This window comes from Manduca sexta, chromosome 18 (assembly GCF_014839805.1).
Source record: "Manduca sexta isolate Smith_Timp_Sample1 chromosome 18, JHU_Msex_v1.0, whole genome shotgun sequence".
Lineage (NCBI taxonomy): Eukaryota > Metazoa > Arthropoda > Insecta > Lepidoptera > Sphingidae > Manduca > Manduca sexta.
Genome location: NC_051132.1, coordinates 2110367 through 2137685, shown reverse-complemented (window position 1 = coordinate 2137685; position 27319 = coordinate 2110367). Strand labels below are relative to the sequence as shown.

Here is a 27319-nt window from a genome sequence, read left to right as displayed (position 1 = left end):
TGGAACATAAAAGAAACAACATAAAGATGAAATGTAAGATATATTTTTACAATTGGCGGTCTTATGTTTCGAGCAACCTTTGCATGCACGGAAATAGATACATAATCATATTGTTGTTATTGCAAATAATTATTATAATTGATTATCTTAACCACCATTTTTACGGTCATTGATTTTAGTTTGCTGAACCATAGTTATGTTTCTCGATCAAAGAGCATAATAATAAAATAAAATAAAACCAACCAAATAATTGCTGGCTACGCTATCTTATTCCATTTATCATGTATTAAATAAATATCTTAATCTGTAACTTAAATTTTTAGCAAGGAATAGTGCAACATACAAATATAGATCAAACACAACTGGATGTTTGTCACAACAGGTACTGCTTTGTTTAACAATTGTTACTTATAAATCAGTTTCAGTTTGTTTGTTTACATTATGGTTTGTTATATTTATATTATGGTAGTTCCTAACCCCTTTCGTATTTGATCTTTTTGGGGCTTGTTTGTCTCTCTTAATTCTTCGATGTCGATACAAAATTTTCGGTACTAGCATATCACTATTGTAAGGGGCGGAGTCGGCACCATTTTATGCATTAAATGTGCCGCATGTCACGTGACCATATTACCCATCCTCTATACTTCTTTTATCATTGGGCTGAAGCCATATTTATTGTAATTCTCTTTGGCCTAACTCTCTCAGAAGTACAGGCCATGGTCAGCAGGACATTATACAATACAGAGAATGATTATTAACTTTCATATGTGGATTCGTAGCCTATCATTGCTATCTTCAGTAAGTATATCCGAATCCTGTTTATAGGTATTACTGATTAATAAAAATAATATGCCTCTTATCCTGAAGTAATTTATCTTTTTATAATATGTTTAATTACAAGATATCTCTAAGTTCAGAGTGCCTGTTGGTAAAGGACTCCTATAATGATTTCCATTGTGCTCGGTCTCAAGCAACCCATCTCCAATTCGTATTTCGTTTAACTGATTACGGTTTAATATAAAAATAAAAAGACGTAAAACATACAAATTCATTAAACATAATATTTATTTACAATTATAACTTACATCAGTCTTTCGAGAAAAGATCTTACGTTACTAACATTACTGCTGGCGGAAAGAAATAAACCATTATTTAGGTATTTATAGTAACAAACAGTCCGAGTGGTCGACCGCACGTCACTATATAATATAATCAGAGTTTTTTTACTCCGCGTTACTAAATTAATGATTGATGAACGCGACATACGTAGGCCAGATTGTCTATGGCGTTCGCTATCCTGACAGGTATATATACCCTAACACCTTTTGACGGCAAATTTATTCAAATTCATTACATATCTCATTCATAGCGTCCAACACATCACAAATACTCGAAGCGTATGCTTTCAAGTCATCATCTCTTTTGATCTTCAAGCTAGCACAATACAATTTCTTGTACATATCCGCCATTTTCTCGTAATCCTTGTTGGATTTAGTTCTGCAGTACTGTATCACGCTCTTTAATATATAGTGTAGTCTGTTCTCATACAATGAGAGCAAATTATACTCGTTTTTCATGCTTTTGTCGTCGCCGTCCTCCGGTTTGGAATCTTTCTGATTGTCCTCTGGCTCTTTGTCTCTCAGTAGTTTCATTACTGAATGGCACTGGCGGAGTAACTGTATGGCGGTTTGTAACGACTTCAGCTTCAAGTTTGGTGATACTGAAATAAGAAAATAATATAATGTCTAATTACAGAATTAGTTATTGGATAATGTTAGTCTTGTCGATTGTGCACAATAAATAATATTCTGCGACAAACATGAAAGTAAATAGGACCGATATCACATTATATTAGAGGTGTGTGTTTGTCTGTGCGTGTGTGTTCACCTGCGGCCTGCGTCTCCAGCACGGCGACGTGTTCGCACTGCACGGTGAGGAACATGGCGGCGTCCTCGAGCAGCGCGAACATGTTGGCGGCCTGCGTGTAGTTGCTGCGCGTCGCGTTCAGCAGCGTACGTCGCTTGGGGCCCTCCTCCTGCGTTATCCTGGCAGACAATATGGAAATATATTAGCCCAGTCTCAAATTTGTACCCCACATGCCGATAGACTCGTCCCGTATCATATCATGGAATGAAACACACCCCAGTGTATTTCGTTCCATGATACAAAAGTGCAACCAGGATACCCACTTTTCCCCACAAAAGTGGGTGTTCTGGTTGCACTTTTGCCTAACTGTTAGAGAATAAAATTGATTTTAATCCATACGGCATACACATTACACATTAATAAAGAATGCAAAACCAATTTAATATTTGATGAATGAACATAAAAATACGAGATAATCTTTTACGTTTATCAGTCTAGCATTTTGTCTAATTGTTAATATCATATAATATAGTTGATACCAAAGGACCTCCTGATTTCTAGACGAAAGTTATCAGACTGACCTGTATTGTGAGTGGTAAAGGGATCCGAGTCGGTGGTATATCATGGCCGCTCGGAACTGGTACAAGTACTGCCTCGGACCCGGACTTAGGAGGCAGTACTTCAGAGCGTGTTTCAACGCATCCGCTACCTCTGTTGCCTCCTGGAAGAAGAAAACGTAAGGCATTGTCTTTAGATTTATGTTTTAAACTTCCACAATTGTTTATCTTTTTTCATAAGACGAACAAATTTGAAGAAAATTTGTATTGTAATTGACGTTCCAATAAAAAAAAAAAAATACATATATACGTGAGTATTTAATAAGACATAAAAATTACCATATTAACCCAAGTTTCATAAAATCAAACATTTCCTCTTTGATTTTTTATACACGACATTAATTTAGGGTTACAAAAACTAATCAGTATGTATAGATTTTCATCGTAATTTGTGATTATTATGGATGAAAATAAACTCACTAGTGAGTTATTCAAAAAGATAAGTGAACTTAATTTTTTGTTTAGTAATTGTATGTGCAAGTACACAATATTATGATGGAATATGAATACACGGATGTATGTGTGTGTGTACCGGCGCGTTGTGTGTGTGCGGCTCGTCCTGCAGCAGCACGGCGCGCGTGTACAGGTGGCACGACAGCTCCCACGCCACCAGCTCCCACACGTGCGCCGCGCCCCCCGAGCCCCCCGCGCCCCCCGGACCCCCCGGACCCCCCGACCCCCTCGCGCCCAGCAGCCGCAGCGCCGCCGAGTACAGCTCTTCCGCCTGCTTGTACAGCCGACGCTTCTCCAAGCTGCACACACCACACGTCAACCATCAATATACATTTTTTATTCTGTAAAGCGTTCACAACAACAAAGACACTTGTGCAAGTCAGATTTTTTACCATGTTTAGAAGCTTGAAGGAGTTGCAGCAAGTTACATGTTTACAGCATTATTAAAATATTGGCGCTGGTGTAAATGCTTTTCGAAGCTCTTGCGCAATATATTGCAGCAAGAAGTTACTAGTCTAAGCTCAGTTTTAGAGCTAATAGGACGTAAGGGGTAACTAGCAACGAAATTTATATCTTTTTTTTTAATGTTAAATGTTATAATAATATTCCGCCAATATTAACTCTACCAATAATTCGGAAAACAGTTCTCACCAGAGAAGAACGGGCAAGAAATTCTGGTGTTGATCTTTTCAAAATCAGTTAAAGTTGTAAACTACAGAAAATATCATATAATGTCTACACTAAGCAAATGATTATAATCCATGTTCAAGTTAATGTTCTACTCTCCAATCTTAACGGATAAGTAGATGTATATTAAAGTTGTTGCTATTTGCGAATCTCTGAGAACACAAAACTACAGTTAAGTTGTGAATAGTCACAACTTAAATGTAGCGTGTTATCCTATAAGGAAGCGATGAAAATACAAAAAGGTCATAGCCTTACAGTTATTAAAATTTGTTATAATATATTGATATTTTTTTTTTATCCCCAACTCACCTAAACCCGCCATTGTCACAATGCGCCTTAAACCTCAAGTAGCGTCCCTTATTGCAATAGAGCAGCGCCAGATTCGGTATGTCGTTGACTTGCTGGAAGGTCTCCGTGGCCTCGTCCAAGCACTCCAGCGAGCGATTCGACATCGTGGTGAACTGCTTCAGGAGCAGTTTAGCCTTGGCGTCGTCCGGGTCGGGCTCCTCCGAATACTTCGTGTAGATTTCTAATGATTAAAATGTCATTTGAATAGTAGAAAAGATAAATGGATACGATAGTTGCAACTTACCAACGAGACGGAAGGGAAAGGGGTGCGGACACAACGGAAACTTTAAGGTAATAGAACTTAATAACAAATCGGTAGTAGAGACAAAAATTATGATATTCGTTAGCGCCTGTGGCGGGAACACTCGCCGTGACTCACAGTGGGTACTCACGCTGCGCGTCGTTCATGTGTCTCACGGCGAGCTCGTTGAGTACGGAGGCGAGGCGGCGCAGCAGCTCGGAGCGCTTGTCCCCGGCCTGCAGCGCCTGTGGCGGGAACACTCGCCGTGACTCACAGTGGGTACTCACGCTGCGCGTCGTTCATGTGTCTCACGGCGAGCTCGTTGAGTACGGAGGCGAGGCGGCGCAGCAGCTCGGAGCGCTTGTCCCCGGCCTGCAGCGCCTGTGGCGGGAACACTCGCCGTGACTCACAGTGGGTACTCACGCTGCGCGTCGTTCATGTGTCTCACGGCGAGCTCGTTGAGTACGGAGGCGAGGCGGCGCAGCAGCTCGGAGCGCTTGTCCCCGGCCTGCAGCGCCTGTGGCGGGAACACTCGCCGTGACTCACAGTGGGTACTCACGCTGCGCGTCGTTCATGTGTCTCACGGCGAGCTCGTTGAGTACGGAGGCGAGGCGGCGCAGCAGCTCGGAGCGCTTGTCCCCGGCCTGCAGCGCCTGTGGCGGGAACACTCGCCGTGACTCACAGTGGGTACTCACGCTGCGCGTCGTTCATGTGTCTCACGGCGAGCTCGTTGAGTACGGAGGCGAGGCGGCGCAGCAGCTCGGAGCGCTTGTCCCCGGCCTGCAGCGCCTGTGGCGGGAACACTCGCCGTGACTCACAGTGGGTACTCACGCTGCGCGTCGTTCATGTGTCTCACGGCGAGCTCGTTGAGTACGGAGGCGAGGCGGCGCAGCAGCTCGGAGCGCTTGTCCCCGGCCTGCAGCGCCTGTGGCGGGAACACTCGCCGTGACTCACAGTGGGTACTCACGCTGCGCGTCGTTCATGTGTCTCACGGCGAGCTCGTTGAGTACGGAGGCGAGGCGGCGCAGCAGCTCGGAGCGCTTGTCCCCGGCCTGCAGCGCCTGTGGCGGGAACACTCGCCGTGACTCACAGTGGGTACTCACGCTGCGCGTCGTTCATGTGTCTCACGGCGAGCTCGTTGAGTACGGAGGCGAGGCGGCGCAGCAGCTCGGAGCGCTTGTCCCCGGCCTGCAGCGCCTGTGGCGGGAACACTCGCCGTGACTCACAGTGGGTACTCACGCTGCGCGTCGTTCATGTGTCTCACGGCGAGCTCGTTGAGTACGGAGGCGAGGCGGCGCAGCAGCTCGGAGCGCTTGTCCCCGGCCTGCAGCGCCTGTGGCGGGAACACTCGCCGTGACTCACAGTGGGTACTCACGCTGCGCGTCGTTCATGTGTCTCACGGCGAGCTCGTTGAGTACGGAGGCGAGGCGGCGCAGCAGCTCGGAGCGCTTGTCCCCGGCCTGCAGCGCCTGTGGCGGGAACACTCGCCGTGACTCACAGTGGGTACTCACGCTGCGCGTCGTTCATGTGTCTCACGGCGAGCTCGTTGAGTACGGAGGCGAGGCGGCGCAGCAGCTCGGAGCGCTTGTCCCCGGCCTGCAGCGCCTGTGGCGGGAACACTCGCCGTGACTCACAGTGGGTACTCACGCTGCGCGTCGTTCATGTGTCTCACGGCGAGCTCGTTGAGTACGGAGGCGAGGCGGCGCAGCAGCTCGGAGCGCTTGTCCCCGGCCTGCAGCGCCTGTGGCGGGAACACTCGCCGTGACTCACAGTGGGTACTCACGCTGCGCGTCGTTCATGTGTCTCACGGCGAGCTCGTTGAGTACGGAGGCGAGGCGGCGCAGCAGCTCGGAGCGCTTGTCCCCGGCCTGCAGCGCCTGTGGCGGGAACACTCGCCGTGACTCACAGTGGGTACTCACGCTGCGCGTCGTTCATGTGTCTCACGGCGAGCTCGTTGAGTACGGAGGCGAGGCGGCGCAGCAGCTCGGAGCGCTTGTCCCCGGCCTGCAGCGCCTGTGGCGGGAACACTCGCCGTGACTCACAGTGGGTACTCACGCTGCGCGTCGTTCATGTGTCTCACGGCGAGCTCGTTGAGTACGGAGGCGAGGCGGCGCAGCAGCTCGGAGCGCTTGTCCCCGGCCTGCAGCGCCTGTGGCGGGAACACTCGCCGTGACTCACAGTGGGTACTCACGCTGCGCGTCGTTCATGTGTCTCACGGCGAGCTCGTTGAGTACGGAGGCGAGGCGGCGCAGCAGCTCGGAGCGCTTGTCCCCGGCCAAGCGCGCGGCGCGCCGGTAATGGGCACACGACCACTGCATCGAACACTCCTCGCTGTTCGGCAACGATATATCTGCACAACAACAACAACTTCAGTCTATACTAACTTTAGACGTTATATTTTAAATTTCAATATGTAGAGTAATGTATGCTACAATACACATCATGATAAAACATTTCTAACAGTTCGAAGAGCCACTCACCGAGGTCGAACTCATCACCGCTGATTTCGTCCACCTCCTCCGCCATGTCATTCTCTATCTCCAATCTTATCTTGCTGTCGATCTCGTGGTCAGTCTCGAACTGCTTCTTGAACTGCTCGAGCCTGTGCCAGTGCTTGCTCAGCTGGAAGTAGTTGTCACCCACGCGCCCGATCAGACAACCCGCGTCCACCACCTTGCTCTTTATAATCATGTTGCTCAGCAGTTTCTGGCACTTGCTGGCTATATCTATATACTTGAGCGAGAAACCATACTGTTCGTTGGCGTAACTGTATTCTGCTAGCGTAGCGTACGCTAGGCAAATCTTCTCATACAAAAGAGTCTTCAAATGCAGCTTCCAGGCCAAATTATCGTCTCTGCTCGGCTCATGCCACGACGGAAACATCTTCTTGTCTTTTCTTACCAATATTGCGTTCTTATCTATAGCCTTTGTCTCAACTAAGCAGTTTCCAGACTTTTCGCTTTTCTTCTCCTTCTTTTTCTTTCTGCTGCGCGAGGCGTGTTCCTTCGGCTCTTTCTTGCCTATCGGTTCGTATTCCATTTTGATTGGTTCGTAAGGATTCGCCATCTTGGGATGTTGTTCTTCGATTATTATCTGCCGTTTGAGCCTTTCACGTTCTTGGTCGTGACATTTGTCCAAAGTAAGGTTGTGGAGGGCCAGCAAGCCCTTCAGAGCATGGGATAGTGCGCGGCCACAACGGTCTGGTGGCGACGAACCGAAGCCGTTAGTGGACGGGTGTTTGCGTTTCGGTTCCTGCAAAAAAAAAACATTTATTTTGTTTTGAATCACAATAAAACATGTATTATTCTAAAGTTCAAATTTAAAACTACTTACCCCTATAGGTCCTCGCACGCGATCTCCAATATCCCTTAACGTAAGACCTCTGATCTGAAGTGCCAATGCATTATCGCTGTCCTTGTCAATCTTGTCTTCCTCGCGGCCCTCATTATCTTCCTCCTCGGTTACTCCTTCAGCATTGTCCTTTTTCACTACTTCAGTACTTTCTTTCTCTGTCACTTTTTTCTCATCTACTTTTTGTGTAGAGTCGTCTACAGTAGTGTCCTGGAATCTATTGCCGTCTGGCTCGCACGTTACATCCTCCCGTAAGAAGTCTCCGTTTAAAAAGTCCGCGTCTTCATTATCAGAATCCGAGCTTTCATCTATAACAGTGTGTTATTTTTATATTTTTGATTCGAAGGAGCAAAAAACTTTTTTTAAATATTGTCAGTGGCATTGGAATGGTGTTGTAAGTTTTAAAAAATAATTAACTACTGTCATAATTAATTTTGCTTATAAAAATTAAATAAATTGATAATATAGTATCAAGTATGTCATTTAATTTAAAAAACAATGTTTAAAGTCATATGCTATGTTACAGGCATGTCATTGAATTTCCATGATCCAGTGGCACCTACCTTTAAAGTCAGGGCAAGCGGGGTTGGTGGTGGCCGGTACGTAGAGGTCTGCCAGCATGTAATGCGAGGACGCCACGATCTGAGGGTACCGCTCCACCTTCAGGAGTTCCACCACGTGCTCCAAAAGTTGGCGCACGTGTCGGGTGCGGGACGTTATCCTGAAAACTTGAACTTGTTACATCTCATCATCATCATATCTGATGCTGAATTGTCACATATATCACTCATGTGTCCCCAAAAGGGTAGGCATAACTGTAATCAAGGCCAAAGATTTCACCTTGTTTTTCCATGATATGATAGGGAGCAAGACTATAGACACACCAAGCACAAATTATATTACTATACTCAATACAACAACCTAATCGTGTCAGTTCTATTGTACCCTGATGTATGACATGGTATTGTTCAATAATGAAGTCCATGCGACTGACAGAACCAGAGCCTGATAGAAAATGTCTTAAACTATTTTTTATTTATATTGACCAGAAAATCAGCAATCTTTATGGTTATACAAAATGCAGTACTAAATTTCAAACCGTTTTATTAGAAGACAGAGGAAGCTATGGAACTCACCTCATATTCCTGGCGACCCTATACAACAACATGGCAACAGGCGTCGTGAATGGATTGTCCAAATTGTCAGGGCACAACGAGGTCAGGTCATACAGCTTCACCACATCATCATGAGGACCCTTGAACAGCCAGTAAGTGTGACCAGCCTTCGTCGCATTAGACTTCAGGAACGACAAAATATTTTGAGCAACATTCCTGATGACTTTAGGAGAGAATTTGGAGTTCTCCATGTTTGGCAAGTCTTCGGTCTTCATCGGCTCATATTTCTGGACTATTCCATCCAAATGGTAACACATTAGGACTTCCGGGACATTGCACATCAGGTTGTCGAGCCAGTAATCTATCCCTGTAAGGACGTTGATGGGTTCCCTGGCGTCCCTCAGGCGCAGGCTGACGCACGGCCGGTCCTCATCACCGAAGATCGGAAGGTCGCTTCCGATCAGCATGTGGATATCTTCAAACGTCCAGAGTACATTGCGGTTGTAGAGATGTTCGGTCGGTGGTTCCTCTGGTCTTGTATCTGGTTCCGGGAGGAATGGACCTTAGAAAGAGACAGCAGGTTGATATATATTTTTTTTCGAAACACAAACGCACATATCGTCTTTATCCGCGGAGGGGTAAGGAAAGGTACAACAACCCACTTTTCGTCATGTGTGTTTCGCCCCATGATGTGACAGGAGACGATTTTATCGCCAATTCGAGCACATTTTCCGGACTCCGGGCTCATACTGACCAGAAAAAATATTCAAACCCAGGACTTCAGGACAATATGGTCAGTCGTAAGTAAGTTAACTAATAATTATAAAGACTGGAAAGCCAATTTTAGTGTAAACTGAATAGATCATAACTGTTTATAGTCCAAACCTTTTCGAAATTCCATCTGGTATACCACAATCTCTTTATCAATGTTTTAATTCCAGTAGACAGTATCAAAACCTGAGCTGATGTAGTATTTTTACTCACCCTGTATACAGACGGGGGGCTGCGCGGTGGCGGCGGCGGGCGGCCGCGCCACGCTGTGCGACAGGAACTTGTGCGTCAGCTGCAGCGACGGCGACAGCGCGCGCGGCAGCGACAGCGACATGCGCTCCTACACAACACGACTACAGCGTTGAAAATTACAGCTAATAATGATATTAAGAATTGTAGCGACAGCGTCGCACATAGTATCACGTAGATCCTTTGATGAGTGTTAACTCACGTACGTCACGTACCACATTAGTATATAAGCAGCATTTGTACATAGAATAAACCAAATACCAGCAGTGTCTCATTACATCTTGCCATAAATTAATGGCAAAGGAATAGCAACAATTTAAGTTTCAAAAAGCCTAAAACATGTTCTCACTTATACAGCAGAGGTCGAAAGATAGAGTACCCCTTGGGGTATCCGAATCACCCCCATGTATGTTCCGCAATTTTTCATAGTTTCGAATTATAAATATTATTCTGAATGTTTTAAGAATTTTCGATTTGAACAATTAAATGATTTTTTTTTCAAAACCTGCATATACATTTATTTGACACCGACTGAATGCACTTATCTTTTATTTTTAAAAATTATAACATGAAACACTAGTTCAAACAAACAATAAATTAACAATATAAAAAAAATGAAAAATCTATATTTATATTTAAAAAAAAACTTATTTGGCATACCTGCTCAGACATGGTTTTGAGCACATTCTCATAGAAGAAATCCTTGAGCCACGACCACTCAGACTTCATCAGATAGTCGTACACGTCGAAGTCATCTAAAAGGAGGGTGTTTTCCACGCGATGGACCATCATGCTCACCTAAAAGTATTTAAGTTAAAAAAAATATATACATCAATCAAAGAATGTATCTTACGTGGGTCACGATAGGGAAATTTACGCTTTTTTGTGTTTTGGTTGCTATCAAGGGGATTTTAATATCCTACCATTAATAAAACTATTAGGAAAGTGCCAAATGTTTGCCTTTACAATTGGCTTTCATAATGAATACTTATTATCCAATGGAAGGTCCACTTCACATTTAGAATTTTGTTTAATATTATACTGGAATCACATATAACATACTGTTCCATTAGGCTGATAAGGTAATTTCAGGAGTTTTTTGATACATTCCGCTCCAGATATCACGTCCACCTCTCCCACACAATCGGGGAACATGTGCGCCATCCTGAAGCTGCAATTAAACAATTCATGCACTATTTCTAAGAAAGATTATAGTATAAATGTATGTGTTTTTTTCATTGTTTTGCTGTTATTAATATCTTTTTGAAACAGTAACATGACTGGTAAAACTGGGTGTCTCACTTATAAAAATGCATACAATCTTACTTTACACTACACTAAAGTGGGATCAATGTAGATTGTACCACATTCTATGACTAGAATGCACCAAGCACTTGAAAAATACATAAAGGAGGTCGCTCATCGCAACTTTTGAAGCAATACCGTCATGCAGTTCTGCATAACTACTATCGCACATCAATTGCATTTGCAACACGTATCGGAGGCGATACAAACGTGCGACATCGTTACTGTATCTATACACATGCGCGACTTGCAACTGAAGCATTTACATTGATTCTAGTAATGAAGTTATGTCGCGACTTCTGTGGGTTTCCAATGCCTCTATTATACAAAAAACACCTCCGCGAAACTTTGTAGCTATAATCATGAAGCCGTCGCACTTCAGTAACAATTCAGAACCTTGGACATATGAGGAGGCCGATTGCTAGCCATGCATTGTGACTTCATTGCGGCAGCTTTGCAATTACATCACTGTAAAAGTTAGCATGGTCAACTTCCCTAATAGAGAAAATATAATGTTTACCTGGATAGCCCAGTATGCCTAGTCAACTGCTTAAGTCCATAAGAGTCAATGGCAGCCCCCCAGTTGGAGGGGGGCAGGTTGAGGTCAGTATTGCACTGCAGCCGAGCATATCCCACTGGTGACTGGTATGCTGTATATTTTACCACTGCTGTAGACTTGATGCCAGGGGAGGGACTACGGTCCTGAAATTTTTTTATCAGTTTTCACTATATCTGTAAGTTACTGTATCTGCAAGTTTTGGAGCTTGTAAGACTTGTAACAACTTACTTGTATATAGAATTATTGAAATATTGAAGCTAGTCTAAAAACATCTGGAAATTTTTGCACAAAATATTGCTTTGTGCTAATCTAAACTTGACTTTATATTTAAAACTATAATAAACATTATTTTGATCTTAATTTTTATATTTCAAAGAACTGCAATTATTTTATTATTTGGTAGTTTGTTTTTTATGGACATCACAAGAATCAAGTTTGTAAATGTAAAGAACAAAAGTTCCAGTAAAATATGGTTTATTTACACTTAACTAGTCTACATGGTAAAATAAATAGTTTATTTATGTGGCATAAAGCACTGAGAGTAAGTTACTTGAATCATACAGGTAGGGTTGGTGGTCATAAAGTCAAAAAGGTATATCTTGAACATTACACAACTGATTTATTATTAAAATTAATATAATGCTACAAACAAGAATGTTTGGCAATTACCATTTGGCAAGTTGTACTCCTACTTTAGACCTATGTAATATGATTCAGAAAATACATGACAGTTTTGTCAGCATAAGAGGCGCATACAAAATAAATTTCTATAATTTCGATAAACATCAGTTGTGTGCAATATTCACATTCAGTTTTGTCTTAAACGGCATACGCCTTTGAAGCAAAAATATTTTAAAGATGTATATATTTTCGATTGATTATTTTGTTCCATAATTCTAAGGTTCTAAAGCCGCATAAATAGAAAGTTCTGGACTGTACCTTGGGTCTCTTGTGCTCGTTGTCATTTTCCACCTCTTCCATTTTTAATATTCTATTTCGATTGGAATTATATAAGGAAAAATTTTATTCAATCTTATATACCCCACAAATGTGCTCCCGAAATTATTTTAAATTTGATTTGACGATCTAATCTTACGTATTTATTGCGATTTCCTCTTATAAATTTTGGTCTCTAGTACTTCAAAAATAAGAGTTATTTTAGTCAGAATGAAATGTATTTTTAACCAAAACAATGTGACAAGTTGACGTTTGACTATTCCCTATTGTCGTGTTGACAACTTACATTGACGTCTTATTTCTTTTAAGGTAAGACATAGTATATCCGGAAATTTCTCTCTGAATCGAGAACTTTTCGGATCCCATGCAATTAGGCGGATCCTCAGTCACACACTTAATTTATATTATGTTAAATGAATGAATCTTAATTTCTCAGATTGATCTGGATAAACGACATTGGCAAGCGTTTTGGACTAAACCAGGGATTTTAATTGTTTCAGTAATATTTTGTTAAAATCGTTAAGTTATTGTATCACTTTTATGGTAAAAATGTAAACTTAACTTTTATACAATGTCTTATAGTATGACTTTATACTTGGATACCGGTATATATTATTGTTTCTATTGAAGTGTCTAGTTTAATCTCCGTTCCAATGGTATATATTTTCAAATAGTGGACTTTTAGTTGTCCTAACAAGTATTTACGTTTGCTTTGTAAATGTAAGACTAAAGTCCGAGTAAAATATAATTTATTTATACTGAACTAGTCTAAATGGTAAACGATCAAACGTGAACTAATTGGTAAAATTAATACAATTAATTCATATGGTGTAAAGCGCTGACACAATGCTGCGCGATGTAGGTTACTTCAACCGTACAGGAATCATTTCAACTGTTTTTTTTTGTTTTTAATATAATCAATTTCTTGGTCGTAAATTTATTTCAATAAATAATAATATATTTTTTGCTACATGATACTTTGTAAAAAAAATTTTGAATAATCTCTAAAGATTGTTGAAAACCGCAGAAAAATCTCCGAAGGCTAAAATCGTCCCGGTGCAAAGCCCTATTTTATTTTATTATTATTACTATTCTAATACCTAATCTTGATATGAAAAATTGATGTGTCTAAAACAATACAGTACTATTTCTCTATTTATTATATTTTTTATATAAACTGACTGAATCGGAATAAATTCCGAATTTGAATTCAGAATGGTCGCCGATGTCATTCATTCAGATCAATGTTTGAAATTAGGAATCATTCACTCACGGAATAATCATCACCAGAATAAAATTGTAACGCCAAATTCTATGAGACTCGTAGTGTATTTGACTAAGAATCTAAATTCCGTGTCTGAATTTTTGTATATCGTGTAACCCCGACCTTACGCCTGACCGTCATCGATTCCATATTCCATAGACTAAGTAAAATAGTAAATCGATTAATTGCTACGCCCAGCCCAAACCAACGCTGTTCTCTTTGGTTACCGCCGCCATTTTGACGTTTAGTAAAATTTGTAATTTCTTCCGTAGTATTGAGTTTGTCGTGTGGGTCGTGTGATTTATTCATTTGCAAGAAGGTGTTATTAAAACTGTTGTTAGTTTTATTCCTACATACGTGGTGAGTATTATAGTCATAAATCTTAACTAGATGCCTGTATCGTATTGACCTTAATAATCAGTAAAGTCCGGTCCACTGCAAAAGTAAAAAATCAATAGTCAACGCCCTACGTAAGCGAAACATAGTTTTTAAAATAAATTGTATGAAAGTTACGACAATAATTGCATTTCGTTTAACAACCCCGTAAAATCACTCTCATTAGTAAAAATACCACATTTTGAACGCACTCAGCTGTCAAATTCGCCGGGTCGTTGACCGGTCACAACAAATTTTTATGTACAGAAGTTGAAGATGGCAAACCGAAGATCTCAGAATGGCGGCCGTCGCATGGATTTCGGTCGTAATGATCGCGGCAAGAGTTTCGGCCGCAGCGGAGTGTCGCCGTGGCAGGGCGGCGGCCCCGGGGGCGGGCTGCCCAACCTGCTTCCCTTGGCCGGAGGGTCGACGGAAGCTACCTTGGCTCTGGCCAGCAACATCATCAACCTATTGCAACCTAGACAAAATCCTGTCCCATCACTATTAGACATGCCTATAAGGCGTGACTTTGGTCCTAATGTAGGTCGCTATGACCGTGGTTATGGACCCAATAGGGTAAATATTAACTTTTATACTACATTATAATATTCAAGACATCAGATTTGAATTATTTAATTTTCACATATAACAGTTTCAAGTAAATTATAGTATGGTTAAATCTTTATAAGACATTTTTGCCTTGTGTCTAATTTCAATAGCAATTACAATTTAGTTATGAATCAAATATCTCAGTACTGTTCTTAAGTATTCCATTACTGATATTAAAGTCCTCACACATACCACATGTCCCCCATGCCTGACATATCAGCTAAAGACTCCTTAAACCATGTTATGTTTTTATTCTCTCAAAACATTTATCACTTTGTTGCATGTACCAAATGTTTATTTTCAGCTCAATAATCCCACACAGAAACATTTAATTGTAACAATCTTTTGTGATATATATTCCCGAGGGCCCGTGAAGCCCAGTTGCTTCGGTACTAACACTATGTTCTGATAAATTCGCTTTAGATGGGCAATCAAGGTAATTTCCGGCGTACGGGGAATTACAATCGAGCTGGTGAGCGTATCAACACAAATCGTAAGCCGTTCAGGCCCAATGATGGGCAAAAGCAACAAAACAAGAGTTCCCCGAAAAAGGAAGCCGATTCCAAGGCTAAGCCTGTAAAGGAGAGGTAAGGACGGCCTTCCGGTGAATGCACCGAGTTTCTTAGACCTCTGAGGTCACACCCCGCTGTACATAACAGTTCCACGTTCACCGGCTGCCTATTTAGCCATTTGGCACTCTGCCTCCGCCTGAGATGCTGCTGCTTTTCCATTATATCTTCTCAACGAAGGTATGTTTCATAAACTGTCTTCTTCATAGACAAGTTGTCTATGCAATGGCGCTAGTCATGTTACAGATTTAAACGATTACAAGGTAAATTAATTTTTCTTGTATGTTACAATTGGAATACATGTCTTCATTCTGTACAAAATGTACCAATAATCGGACGGCTAATAATTTACGTTATGTTCAGCCGATGAAATTGATGCTAAATTGTAGTATTTTCTTGTAGATGTGACTACTTGGTGACATGAAGTTTTGAATGAGTAACACTAGTTACCACCATTAATTCAAAATCCAAAAAAACCGTCTTTATCTGCAAATCTAGCCCATAAATAGTAGTGATAAGAATTTTTAAAAATTATCTGAACGCATAGCTATGAATTATCATATTACTAAGTTAAAATTTTGATTCATAAATAAACATAAAATAAGGTCCCTATTTATTGAAAATTTCAATGTTTTATACTATTAAAGTTTCATACATGTCTCTCTTTCTTGGCGTAGTTATAATTGTACACGGTACGAGTACGACTACTGCGCTGAGGTCCTGGGTTAGATTCCCGGATCGGGCTAAAATAATTGTGACTGGGTTTTTCCATCTTAAACAAATAACTGAGTTACAGCTCTGAGTCAGGAAGATGGCGGAATGGTACCTCCGTACCTGGAAAAGCACGTAAACCCTTTTAGTTTGGTGCCTGATTCCTCTCCGGTAATGTCGGATGGCCGTCTCACCGGACTATAAGAGCGAAGGCACACACAGTGTACCTGTGTATATCGCACATACGATCAGCAACAAAAGTCGATGAACAAATACTAATTTACAAAACACCTGAACATTGAAACGGACCACAAATCACTTACCAAAGACGAGTACAGATTAAGGTTATCATTTCAATGTTACAAAAGTCGCTAAACATTTTATAGCTTGACAATGCATTAGTTGAGGAATCTCATTATTGAATCTATACTTCTATACTATTATATAAAGCTGAAAAGTTTGTTTGTTTGTTTGACCGCGCTAATCTCGGGAACTACCGGTTCAGACTGAAAAAATATTTTTGTGTTGGATAACCCTTTGTTCGTGGAGTGCTATAGCCTATATATCATTACGCTATGACCAATAGGAGCGGAGCAGTAATGAAACATGTTGCAAAAACGGGCAAAATTTATTAGTTTTGAGAGCTTCTGTTGCGTGCGCTGCTTAAACGGTTAAAGTTATGCAACAATGATGTATGATGGGATTGTTCCTCTTAAAAAGTTCTACATAAATATATAATAAAACAAAGTCCCCCGCTGCATCTGTCTGCCTGAACGTGTTAAACTCAAAACCTACCCAACGTATTAAGATGAAATTTGGTACGGGGACAGTTTGAGACCCTGGGAAGAACATAGGCTTACGGGAAAATATATAGCGTGACTTTTATGAGGGAAAACTTTAGCCCGAAAAACTTTATATCGCGGGTGGAGCCGCGGGCAAAAGCTCGTACACCATTAAAAAATATGAAAAATAATCTGACGTTTACGTTGAAACCTTCGAGGAGAATCTCCTGTCAGAATAATTTTGAATTTACACATTTGTTTTTTAAACCGGCCAGTGCTCTATAAAATAAGATGTTTAAAATGTAATTAACCTATTTCTATTAATGTTATAATATTACTTACAAATATATTATGATGTTTTGTTCATACTTAAAAATTTATAATTTTGGTTATTAACTTCAATATATACTATTATATAAACCTAAAGGGTTTGTTTCTTTGAATGCGCTAAACTCAGGAACTACTTAACTGATTTTGAAAATATTTCACTAATAGGAAGCTACATTACTCTTAAGCCCTACACGCTACTTTCTATCCAGGGTAAATATAAAGCACGACTTTTATCTTTGAAAAACTTTTTCACGCGGGCAGAGTAGCGAGCCAAAGCTAGTATGTTATAAAATAACAATTTAATTAACATCCTGGACTGTTGTATTTATTCGACAATGTTTTGATAGTAAAAACGCGGTGCGCTGCGCTTCGCGATATTGGTGTCTTGAAGCTTGATGGGTTCAATTTAACGAATAGAAAAAAAGCTTGCATATAAAACAAAGAATCTGCTAATTTCAGCCACATTTGTATTTATTACAGATCATAAAAATTGTCGCTAGTAATGTTTAGCAGTTAATGGTTTGACAGCGTTCAGCTACTTTTGTAGTTCAATTATGACAAGTTGTTTTGTTTTTAAATTAATCAGCAACTTATGGTAAATGATAATGATTAGGAAATATTGGAAACAAATTATGTTCAACGACTTCTGTTGCTGACTGTACTTGTGCACTATAATATCGCTTGCGTACCTTGTCAATCTCGTTGGAGATTGGCCGCCGTGGCCGAAATTCGGCTAGAAAGATTATAATTAATACTTTTCTCTCAAGCAAACACCTATAACAATTTGAATACTGCTTTTAAATTGTCAACTCAATCTAAAATACCAATAATGTTGTTGAAACATTCAAAATTTCATGTCATCATCAACAGCTCCTGACATGCAACTAATCACTAAAGTCTCCACAGCGACCCTGAGGTCAAGCAGGAGGCAGAGGTGAAGACTGAACCGGCCGAGGCTCAGGAGGATGAAACTCCTCTGAAGAAAGATCATCCTAAAACTCGGTACGATGACATTAACCCACAATTGCTGAAGTGTCACATCTGTAACAAGAGTATGTGGGACGGACGCTCGTTTGAGAACCATCTGATCGGGCGCGCTCATGCAATAATGATGCAGAAGACAGCCGAGAGCTATGCGCTGACTGCTGATACCATGCGCCAGGAGTTTAAGGTACGGTTTAATTTAAACTAACATAGCTAAAATATAGGAATTTCATTGAGGTAATTTTTAGGAACAAGTATTGTTATATTTATTAAGTTCATTAACTAACAAACAATGGACAGCTTAAATTATGATAGAAAATCGAAGTTAAAGATAATTTATTAACGACACAGATCCGCGAGATGAAGCGCACGCGCAAGGCGGGCCAGCATCCAGCGCGCGACTTCTACTGCGCGATGTGCGACATGTACGCTGCGGACGGCGCGTTCCATCGCACCACCATCGGCCATCGGCGGCTGAAGAAATACCTGCACCCCACCTGCACGTCTTGCCACAAGGAGATGCCCACTAGGATCGAGTTGGACGAGCATCGACTTACGACGGAGCATCTGCGCAACATGCAGAACAAGCAGGAAATTATTACCAAACCCAAGCCTGAAGGTAAGGAGATCAATGCTCAGCAAATAGTTTAATCTGAGAGCTTTGCGTAATTGGCAACATTTAGGCGCCTTGTCTTATGTTTAGCTTATACTGACTGTATTTACTATTCATTTGGCGTGCCGAAAAAAAAAGATAATGGACAGAATGGCAGAGCTGTGTCTTCAAGATATACTATAGTCGCCATCCTTAATAATTAGATTTTAAGTCCCATAATGCCTACTATACTATAAAACGCAAACTGGGGTAAACAAAATGATGCCCTGATAATATTTTGTGCCCTAGAAACCTACATACTATGTAGTAAGAACTCATCCACATAATAAATACAAACATATTGTCATGCAGTGATGGTGATATCCACCCTGGACATGGAACATCTGTACCTGCGCGAGGACCGACAGAGGCGCCGTCGCGGTGATCCGCAAGACCAGGCTGAGGATAAGGGAGACGACGAGAAGCAAGATACCACCGCTGATGAGGATGGAAACAAGGATGGTGAAGAGGGTGCGGTTAGTATATGGCTATATTATTGCATTAGGGTAGTTGATTCTCTATTTGCTATCTATATGAAACAAGACATTAGTTAAAAATCTAAGTTAGGCACATAACAAAATATAAAAATTGTCGAAAAAATGTCTAGTGCTTTTATTATATATCCACTCGAAATGATAAGTGTAAAGTAACACTGAACGAAACTACTTAAAAATGACGTCACCGCTATTATACAGTGGTCGTGTGGGCAAGATGACGCGGTAATCTTAATGATTGATAGCAATCTTGTATTACTAGTATTGATGGTATTCTATCTATAAGCTTTAATAAGTCTAATATGCCACGCTAATTCCTTATTTCCCGCCCAAATTATAAAGCAAACTAATAACTAGGCTATACAGATAATCCAATGGTAATAACGCATTGTTTATTTGCACCACAGGATAAGACAGGTGATGACGCTGATATGGAAGTGAAACAGGAGTCAGGTGAAGAGAAGCCGTCTGCCAAGCCCATAGACAATGAAAACTTCATAGTGGACTACAAAGAAGGCGACGATCTGTCCCAATTTACTCCTGACATGTACCCTCCTTATAGGTAAGCTTGGTCATTTTGCACAGACAGATAAAGTCCTTAGTTTCTAATTCCTAAAATTTTCCCCTATCTCATTCCAATGTGGGATTGTGCAATGCATTTCAAGCATGTTGCATAAATAATTAAGTCAGTTATTATGATGGCTTCTGCTTGATATTAATCGCCACTGGAGAATTCATTCAGTCTATGGTAAATGATTTACTAGAACAAATTGTGTAGCTATAATCTTTCAAATACACAATACTTGCTAAGCTCACTAGCAGCTGCTATAGATCAGATACCCACATGTCATCCTCTGTGGGGTGTAGGCAAAGCACCAACTTCCTGCCTGTGTGTTCCGCCCTGTGATATGGTTGGGGCAAGCCTATGACCATTCTGGACACATATTCCAGACTTTGGGCTGAAATTGAGTCGAAACCAATATACACTAATGTGCTTAATATTTTGGACCGCGATGTAGGACATTAAAGTAGAATTTAGATAGTTCCTTTATAAATCTTGCTTGTAATTGTATTTATGGTATGTGTGTCCGGCAGTACGGAGCGCGGCGTGGGCCAGTCGTTTTTGTCCGAGTTCCGCTGCGTGCAGTGCCGGCTGTGCCGCAAGCTGCTGGACTGCGACGAGACCGCTGCCGTGCATCTCCGCACCTGGCGGCACCATCAGCTCTTCCTGCGATTGCTCGCCGAGAAGAAGCAGGCCAGCCAGGTACCTTACACTAGCAGCTCTGGCAAATGTTCTACTCAAATTACGTAATATAAACTGATTATTTTTTATAATATCTCCCAGTTATTCCTTGAGGATATAATATGTATTATGGAAACATTATTAATGTATTATTATTTTCCCATGAATAAAATTATTCTAGGACTTCGTAACAAATGGCTGTACACAATAAATTACAAATCTATTATATTTGTAAGCCTTCAAGAGGCTTATTGACCACATTTATAATTTAATACTTAATAGCAGGGGCAGGAGAGCTGCAAGAGGGAAGCGGAAGGGAGCGACGAGGGAGCCAGCCCCAAGCGACGCAAGACTAGCGAGGGTGGCGAGGAGCAGAATGGGATGGAACAGGATGCTCAAGATAATGGTGAGCCAGTCTAGTATCAACTATTGGCAGAGCAACACTGCACATACTCTAGTACATAATAATAATAATTCACCAAATCAGCTTCCACCGCTGAGAGTAACACCTTATTACCCAAACTAGGCACCGGAATATGAAGATTATCATATGCCCCCTTATTCTTTTTTTTACAAAGAATTTTTTTCTTTCAAGACATCTAGAGCCTCAGCGCCCTCTACCGTGGATCTGACGCCCCCTGGGTCCCGGTGCCATGCACCCCTTGCCTCCCTGAGTAAGGTTACCTCGGGCCGTGTAAGCCAAGAGTTTACATGCTACCTTTTAATGAAAAATTAGACAGACATTTAATGTTTCCCTTCCTAAAAAATAGAAATTTAATTTTGAAGTTTATAACAATTAATGGTTATATTTTTTTAATAAAGGAAACAAGCCTCAGGTTTCTTCCGAGCAAAGCCAGGCTACGGACCCGGTGATCCAGGCCACAGATGAAGTCGAGGACTGGGAACAATCTGTAGACGAGATACTAGCAGATGAACGAGACAATATAGGTATGGGTCCAATTAATGTGTTTAACATTTGTAAAAGTTTATTAATTATGCATGAAGTGCCGATTGAAGGTATAGCCCACTTGAGAAAAAACTCGCCATATTTCTGTGAAAAATGGAACAACTTTTTTGTACTAGCAACACCAACTTAAAGAGAAAGCAACGGTGCAATCACTTTTTTTTTATTTTCCCGGTTAGGCTATAGGTGAAATTTACATGTAGATTGACTGTTTCCAACAGGCATTTGCATTGCGTATTTATCTTTACTAGGTATAAATTCACTTAGTCGCAAATTTATCTTCTACAACTGAATATTAAATGACCTTTATTTCTATAGTGTTATTGTTTATTGGCAGGTGTAGAGTAATTCGACGGTTGACACTTATTTAGGTAACATCTAACATCATACTGTATTGTAGAGTACTTAGTGTTAGCATTATCCGATATTGTAGTAAATATTTAGTGTAATTCGTTGTTTGTATTGTATGTATACAGAATAGACATGTTGATATATAAATGTAATATTCTCAGAAAATAATAGAGAGTAACATAAGTACAATTAAACTTGACTAAAAGAATGTCATGTAGCCCATAATGCTAAATAGTGATTTTCTTGAGTGATATGGTAACCTATTTGGATTTGAAGAGTTTATAAAGAAAGAAAATATTATGTGATACTTGAGTTATTTTAAAAGAAATTTTGTTTCGCCAGTTTTGTGAGCGTCTTCAGGTTTAGAAAAATGTAAAATAATATTCGCATGGAAATACTCGAGCACGTCAGATATTGAAAATGTATATGTCCTAGGTGTCTCTAATAACAGAGGTGTGGTAATCTGCAGTTTCTATAATAAGGGTCATGGTACGGAACGGTCGAAAATTGAATTGATTTCAAGCACTTCACATATTTTATGTTGCATATAACCAACATAATTGTAAAGTAACATTTAATTATTTATTTTTAGAACCGGAAGTCGTAACAAAAGCACCGGAACCAGAGAAAAAAGAGCCAGAGAAGCCCAAAGAGATTGAGAAGCCTAAAGAGATTGAGAAGCCTAAAGAGATTGAGAAGCCTAAAGAGATCGAGAAGCCTAAAGAGATCGAGAAGCCTAAAGATATTGAAAAGCCTAAAGTGGTTGAGAAGCCGACGCCTCCTCCTGTGACCCCCACTAAAGCCCCTGCTCCCATGTCGGCACCCATTAGCACCCCGCACTACATGGACAACCGGGGGCGGAACACGCCCCGCGGCAGGGGCCGGGGCCGCGGGAGGGCGCGCGGCAGGTACTAGTGACTCCCGCTCGAATATTCTCATCACTACACTTAATGAGAGATGCTTGGTATAAGGTTAGGTGTCACATAGATGTATCTGAGAAAGTTTGATTAATGTTCGGAATATAAAATAATTTGACCGATAACTAGATACATAAAATAAACTAATCAGTATGAGTAATGTTAGTGTCAAAGTCAATTTATTTTGTGATTTTTGCGATCGATCCGGAGATTGTATTATCTTTGGTCGTAAGACTCGAGATTTTATAGCAGATTACATTTCGGTGACACCTAATTTGACGGCGCTTCCCGACTGACCGAGCGTTGCTTCACGAGACGTTTTTCTGTCTGAACGCTAGTCTGATATTTGTTCACATAGCGATTTCTGGTAATATATCTATTAGCAATTTAAAAGTTGTAATGGTATTAGAGGTAATTTCGATATTGTTCTAAAATTGTTCAGACGGTTTGCGACTTCCTCGCGAGGCAACGATCGGTCAGTCGGAACGCGCCCAACTGTGTTCATAATGAAATTTCCTTTCCAGCATGAACAATAATTGGGAATGGGATTATCAGATATATCGGCTGAAATATCTAAAGCTCTAGTTGCCACGACATTCATCATGATTCGCTTTGGACAAAACTCATTAGCCTACAGGACAACGCCAAAGAATTGGATAATTTATTTAAACCTTATTTTAATATATTTAGTGTTCATATTTCTAGTAATCAGAATATGCTATGGAAACCCATTTATTAATATCTACGAAATATGAACACTAAAGGTGTTAGACTAAGATTTTAAATAATGCCATGTTTTTCCGCGCCGTCCTGTCAGGAAGCGATGCACGTTTATCCGCCGTTTTCAATAAATGATCTCAGTCGCTTTTTCGATCCATCGCAAAAAGACCAATCACAGCGATTTTTTTTTTTACATGTACGATTTACTTATTTTGGTTGGTTTGTCTTCAGCATCGGATTAATGTTATGATAACGGCTGTAAATTGGCATCGAAAGAAATCATAAGATCATTCATATTTCATTTATAGCGCATTGTGGGCATCTTTAGGCAGTTTTTTTTTATAATGGCACTGATTTTATTTTATCCTAGTATTAATCGCGTACTGAATTAGTTATGAAATGCGTGTTAGGTTAATATATAAAACGGAAATTATAAAAAAAAATAAACTTGAAATAAAATAGGAATAGCTTTATGAATAGAATGGAATCTGATGTATGTTATACTTGAATATTTGTGTTTAAACATACTTATGTCTATGGTGGCTATTATTTGCTGAAGGAAACGGTATCTGCACATATGTTGACCTTAAAGTTTATTAAGCCCACTGGTGGGCCAGGATCCCCTCTACTGCTGGACGGCTGTAGCCATTGTTGAATTTGCAAAATAATATTCAATGTTATTGCATATTAAAATCAATTTATATGTAATAATATATGTTCAAACATACACTAGCCCCTTCTACTTTATCAAGTGATCAACTTATGTGTGGATACTGGAGTGTTGATAATAATTATCAAAAGTATTGGTAAGCTACTTTGTGTCTGTTTTAAGTCTGCATACTAAAATTATATATAGGTTTTTTGTAAGCTTAGCCGCTTTAGATAGCAAATTAGTATTAGATTTGAAAGACTCGAATACTTCAATTGCCTAGACTTTTATGTATTATAATATTGTAGGTGTAAATCCTAGATCCTAATTATTAGGCTCTCAAGGTTATTAAAGTACTTTAACTATAAACCTTTGTGTTTTGTTAATATTGTTTAAAACATTGTTAGTTTAATTTAAATATAGTTAAGGTATAACTAGATCAAAAAATGGTCAAACTTTTCAAAGAAGAATAATTCGGAAACCTAAATTACCCACAACTTTTCCGCCCGTTTTCTAGCGTTTTTTAGGTCCCAAAAATATTTTTGTTGGCATACAGCCTCAGTTGTTGGCGTGCCCGAATTATTTTGCCGCATGTCACCGCTGGGACGCATGGCATTGCTTTTCCATCTCTGCTCTAAACCTTTTAGTGGGTGTATCCATGAATTTTCGAAATGTTTTATAGGTTTTGAAAATTTCATATCAGAAATACTAGCATGTTTTTAGGCTCGTGAAAAATACAGCAAAATTGTAGAAATAGCTATTAATGGTAGTATTAGAAATATTTATAAAATGATTTAGATGCAAACAGCTTCATTGAAAGTTCCAGATACCAATTAAATTTTTTCGTATAAATTATATACTTCAATGACTATACTTAATAGATTAGTGTTCTATAAATTTACAGGAAATTTATTTAATGTACCAAATATATTAGTAGTGAAAATTCCAATAAAAATAGGTCAAAATAGTTAATTAGATATTATGCCTGGACTACTCAAATGTTATACACTATATTATAGGTTCATATAGCTAAGCTTTAGGGTAGTTAAACTTCAACCATACTGTGTCGACTTAAAAGTTAAACTATTATAAATTAATTCAATTCACTTGATTTTGTATTTCCTTTAGAGTATCTTTGTTTTGTATATGTAGGCAATTATTACCTACACATATTTAATATAAAGTAATAAATTAACTCAAGCATGATAATAGTATATTTCCTACAAACTCAAACCTAACTTTCTGTCCAAACTGAAGATTTTTTACTTAGCTGGTTTGTTATTCCCTTTTACTGTTTGCTAACATCTGCAAAGGCCAATAAAGCTTGTGCCTAACTTCATAATAGATTTGTCTATAATATAGCTGTAAACTGAAATTGTATATTACATTTCTACATACATAACATTTTTTTCTTTGCAGTTGAGACTAGTTTATATATTTCCTTAATTACAGCAACAATAAAATTAAAAGCTGTTAACAAGTTGAATACAATATTTGTCTGTAGTGAATATAGCTAGTGATTCTGTTTGTACCTCAGAATTGAGAATAATAACTTTTGTAAACCAGAAAAATGTATTCAATTTCATTATTAAAATATAACAGAGCTGTTATTAGATATGAAATTATATTTTTTCAAAATGTTTGCTTAGCAATCTTTTCTTATGCATGTTATTAATTAAATTAGATGATTATTTAAGACAATGAAAGCTAGGAGCAGCCAATACCAAGTTGCAGAATAATGTTATCATTGCATTTACCAATATATCATAATTAAAGGCTATGTTTGCACTTTGGGCAAATATTCACTAATTGAAATATGGTTTTTATGCCTGTTATGATACAATTGTAAATGCATTGACTAATGTTATACTTGGTTGAGCTATGGATTCTGTATTGGCATCAATCTTGTGTGTGAACACAGTATTTTATAAATACACATAGTTAATCTCTAAATTGAATAATCAATAAAAAAAATCCTTAAAGTTTGGTGTATTATTTAAGAAATAACCTGTTGATATTAGACATGGATCAAATAATTACTTGAGCAACAATGCCTTATCACAGCACTGGTGATGAAGGAGGCAATGATTGAGAAATTAATTTTTGACTTAAAACTGCTCTCTTTAAGTTACTAATATATGACCATCGGTAAGCACCATTGTGACTGCCTCTGACAGCTGAAATCCAGATGGTAGGAGGCTCTTGAGATCAGGTGACCAGATGTTCAGAATAAGTTTAGTCCAGAAGAGGTAAGAAGGCATTGTGATATGATTATAACATCTTTAGTACTGTTTTTACTATTATACTATTTCTGCTGTGAGCCTTTTTTACCCAATATAAATAAAATTAATTATCCATTATACAAGGCAAACACCTCCTAACAATATAAAATTCATGTACCATTAGCAGGTACATTATGCAAAAATAAATAATATCACTTAGAAATTTGAAAAATCATCATAGAAATCAAACATTTATTAACGTTGAATGTAATCCTTAGCCAATAGTATTTTGGTTGATACACTAAAACCTGGTGTTCGGTGAACAGTAGAAGTACAAAGTTCCTGCATAAAGAAACTTTTATGACTTCACTTAAAATATATGAAAGCAAATAATTTTTGTTACTTTACACATTTATTAAAATCAACTTAATCTACCACTATTTATATTAACTTCGTTTATTCATTAGATTTAACAACAATTTTGTATCATTAATTTGCGTTTTTTGACGTTTTTTCTGTTTTTCTACGGGTTTTATTTTCGGCTTTTTCGTTAATTCCTGTGGTCTTGGCTTGTTATTTCTCTGCTTCTTGTTTGTGTCTTTAAGTAATATTTCTTTCACGGTCACATTCTTTATAAGTGAATTTCCACTTAATGCTGCTTCTTTCAGCAAAACTTCTTTCTGAAACGTTACTTTCTTCTCTGCATTCTGTTTCTTCTTTAATATTTTGTTAGATACATTTGCAGAACTCGTCTTCTGTTTCTTGTCAAGCTTATTCAAAGCTTTTAACTTACTTTTACCAAATTTAACCATTTTACCAAATTATTACTAAAAAATTAAATCACATGCGATTCTGTAATTCCAAAACATGCGTGACATATTTTATCAAACGTCAATGTCAGTTTCGAATTTGTTATTGACGTTACGTTTTGTTTAATTATTGCAACAACTTTTTTCCTCGTTTT

At 39.4% G+C, this 27319-nt stretch overlaps 2 protein-coding genes across 3 annotated transcripts; one reads left to right on the top strand and one right to left on the bottom strand.

Annotated features, from left to right (window-relative positions):
- Positions 1-1047: 1047 nt before the first annotated feature.
- Positions 1048-12799, bottom strand: LOC115447105 (erythroid differentiation-related factor 1). Its single transcript, XM_037440046.1, has 15 exons — positions 12502-12799; positions 11524-11705; positions 10761-10869; positions 10359-10496; positions 9663-9789; positions 8700-9240; positions 8127-8284; positions 7546-7871; positions 6693-7464; positions 6404-6562; positions 3933-4152; positions 3016-3235; positions 2448-2587; positions 1888-2045; positions 1048-1720 (listed from the first exon to the last, which is right to left on the bottom strand). The coding sequence occupies exons 1-15, from the start codon at positions 12541-12543 to the stop codon at positions 1338-1340; spliced, it is 3675 nt and encodes a 1224-aa protein (XP_037295943.1). The 5' UTR covers positions 12544-12799; the 3' UTR covers positions 1048-1337.
- A 1190-nt stretch (positions 12800-13989) lies between these two features.
- LOC115447110 (zinc finger protein on ecdysone puffs) lies at positions 13990-26115 on the top strand. Of its 2 annotated transcripts, XM_030174043.2 has the most exons (11): positions 13990-14143; positions 14426-14734; positions 15191-15354; positions 18066-18330; positions 18495-18762; positions 19108-19271; positions 19697-19851; positions 20385-20553; positions 20815-20938; positions 21355-21480; positions 22440-26115. In XM_030174043.2, exons 2-11 carry the CDS (start codon positions 14435-14437, stop codon positions 22760-22762), a joined length of 2058 nt encoding a protein of 685 aa, XP_030029903.1. In that variant the 5' UTR covers positions 13990-14143; positions 14426-14434; the 3' UTR covers positions 22763-26115. The 2 variants fall into 2 exon arrangements, with proteins under 2 accessions (XP_030029903.1, XP_030029904.1); XM_030174044.2 differs by lacking the exon at positions 15191-15354.
- The last annotated feature ends 1204 nt before the right edge of the window (positions 26116-27319 follow it).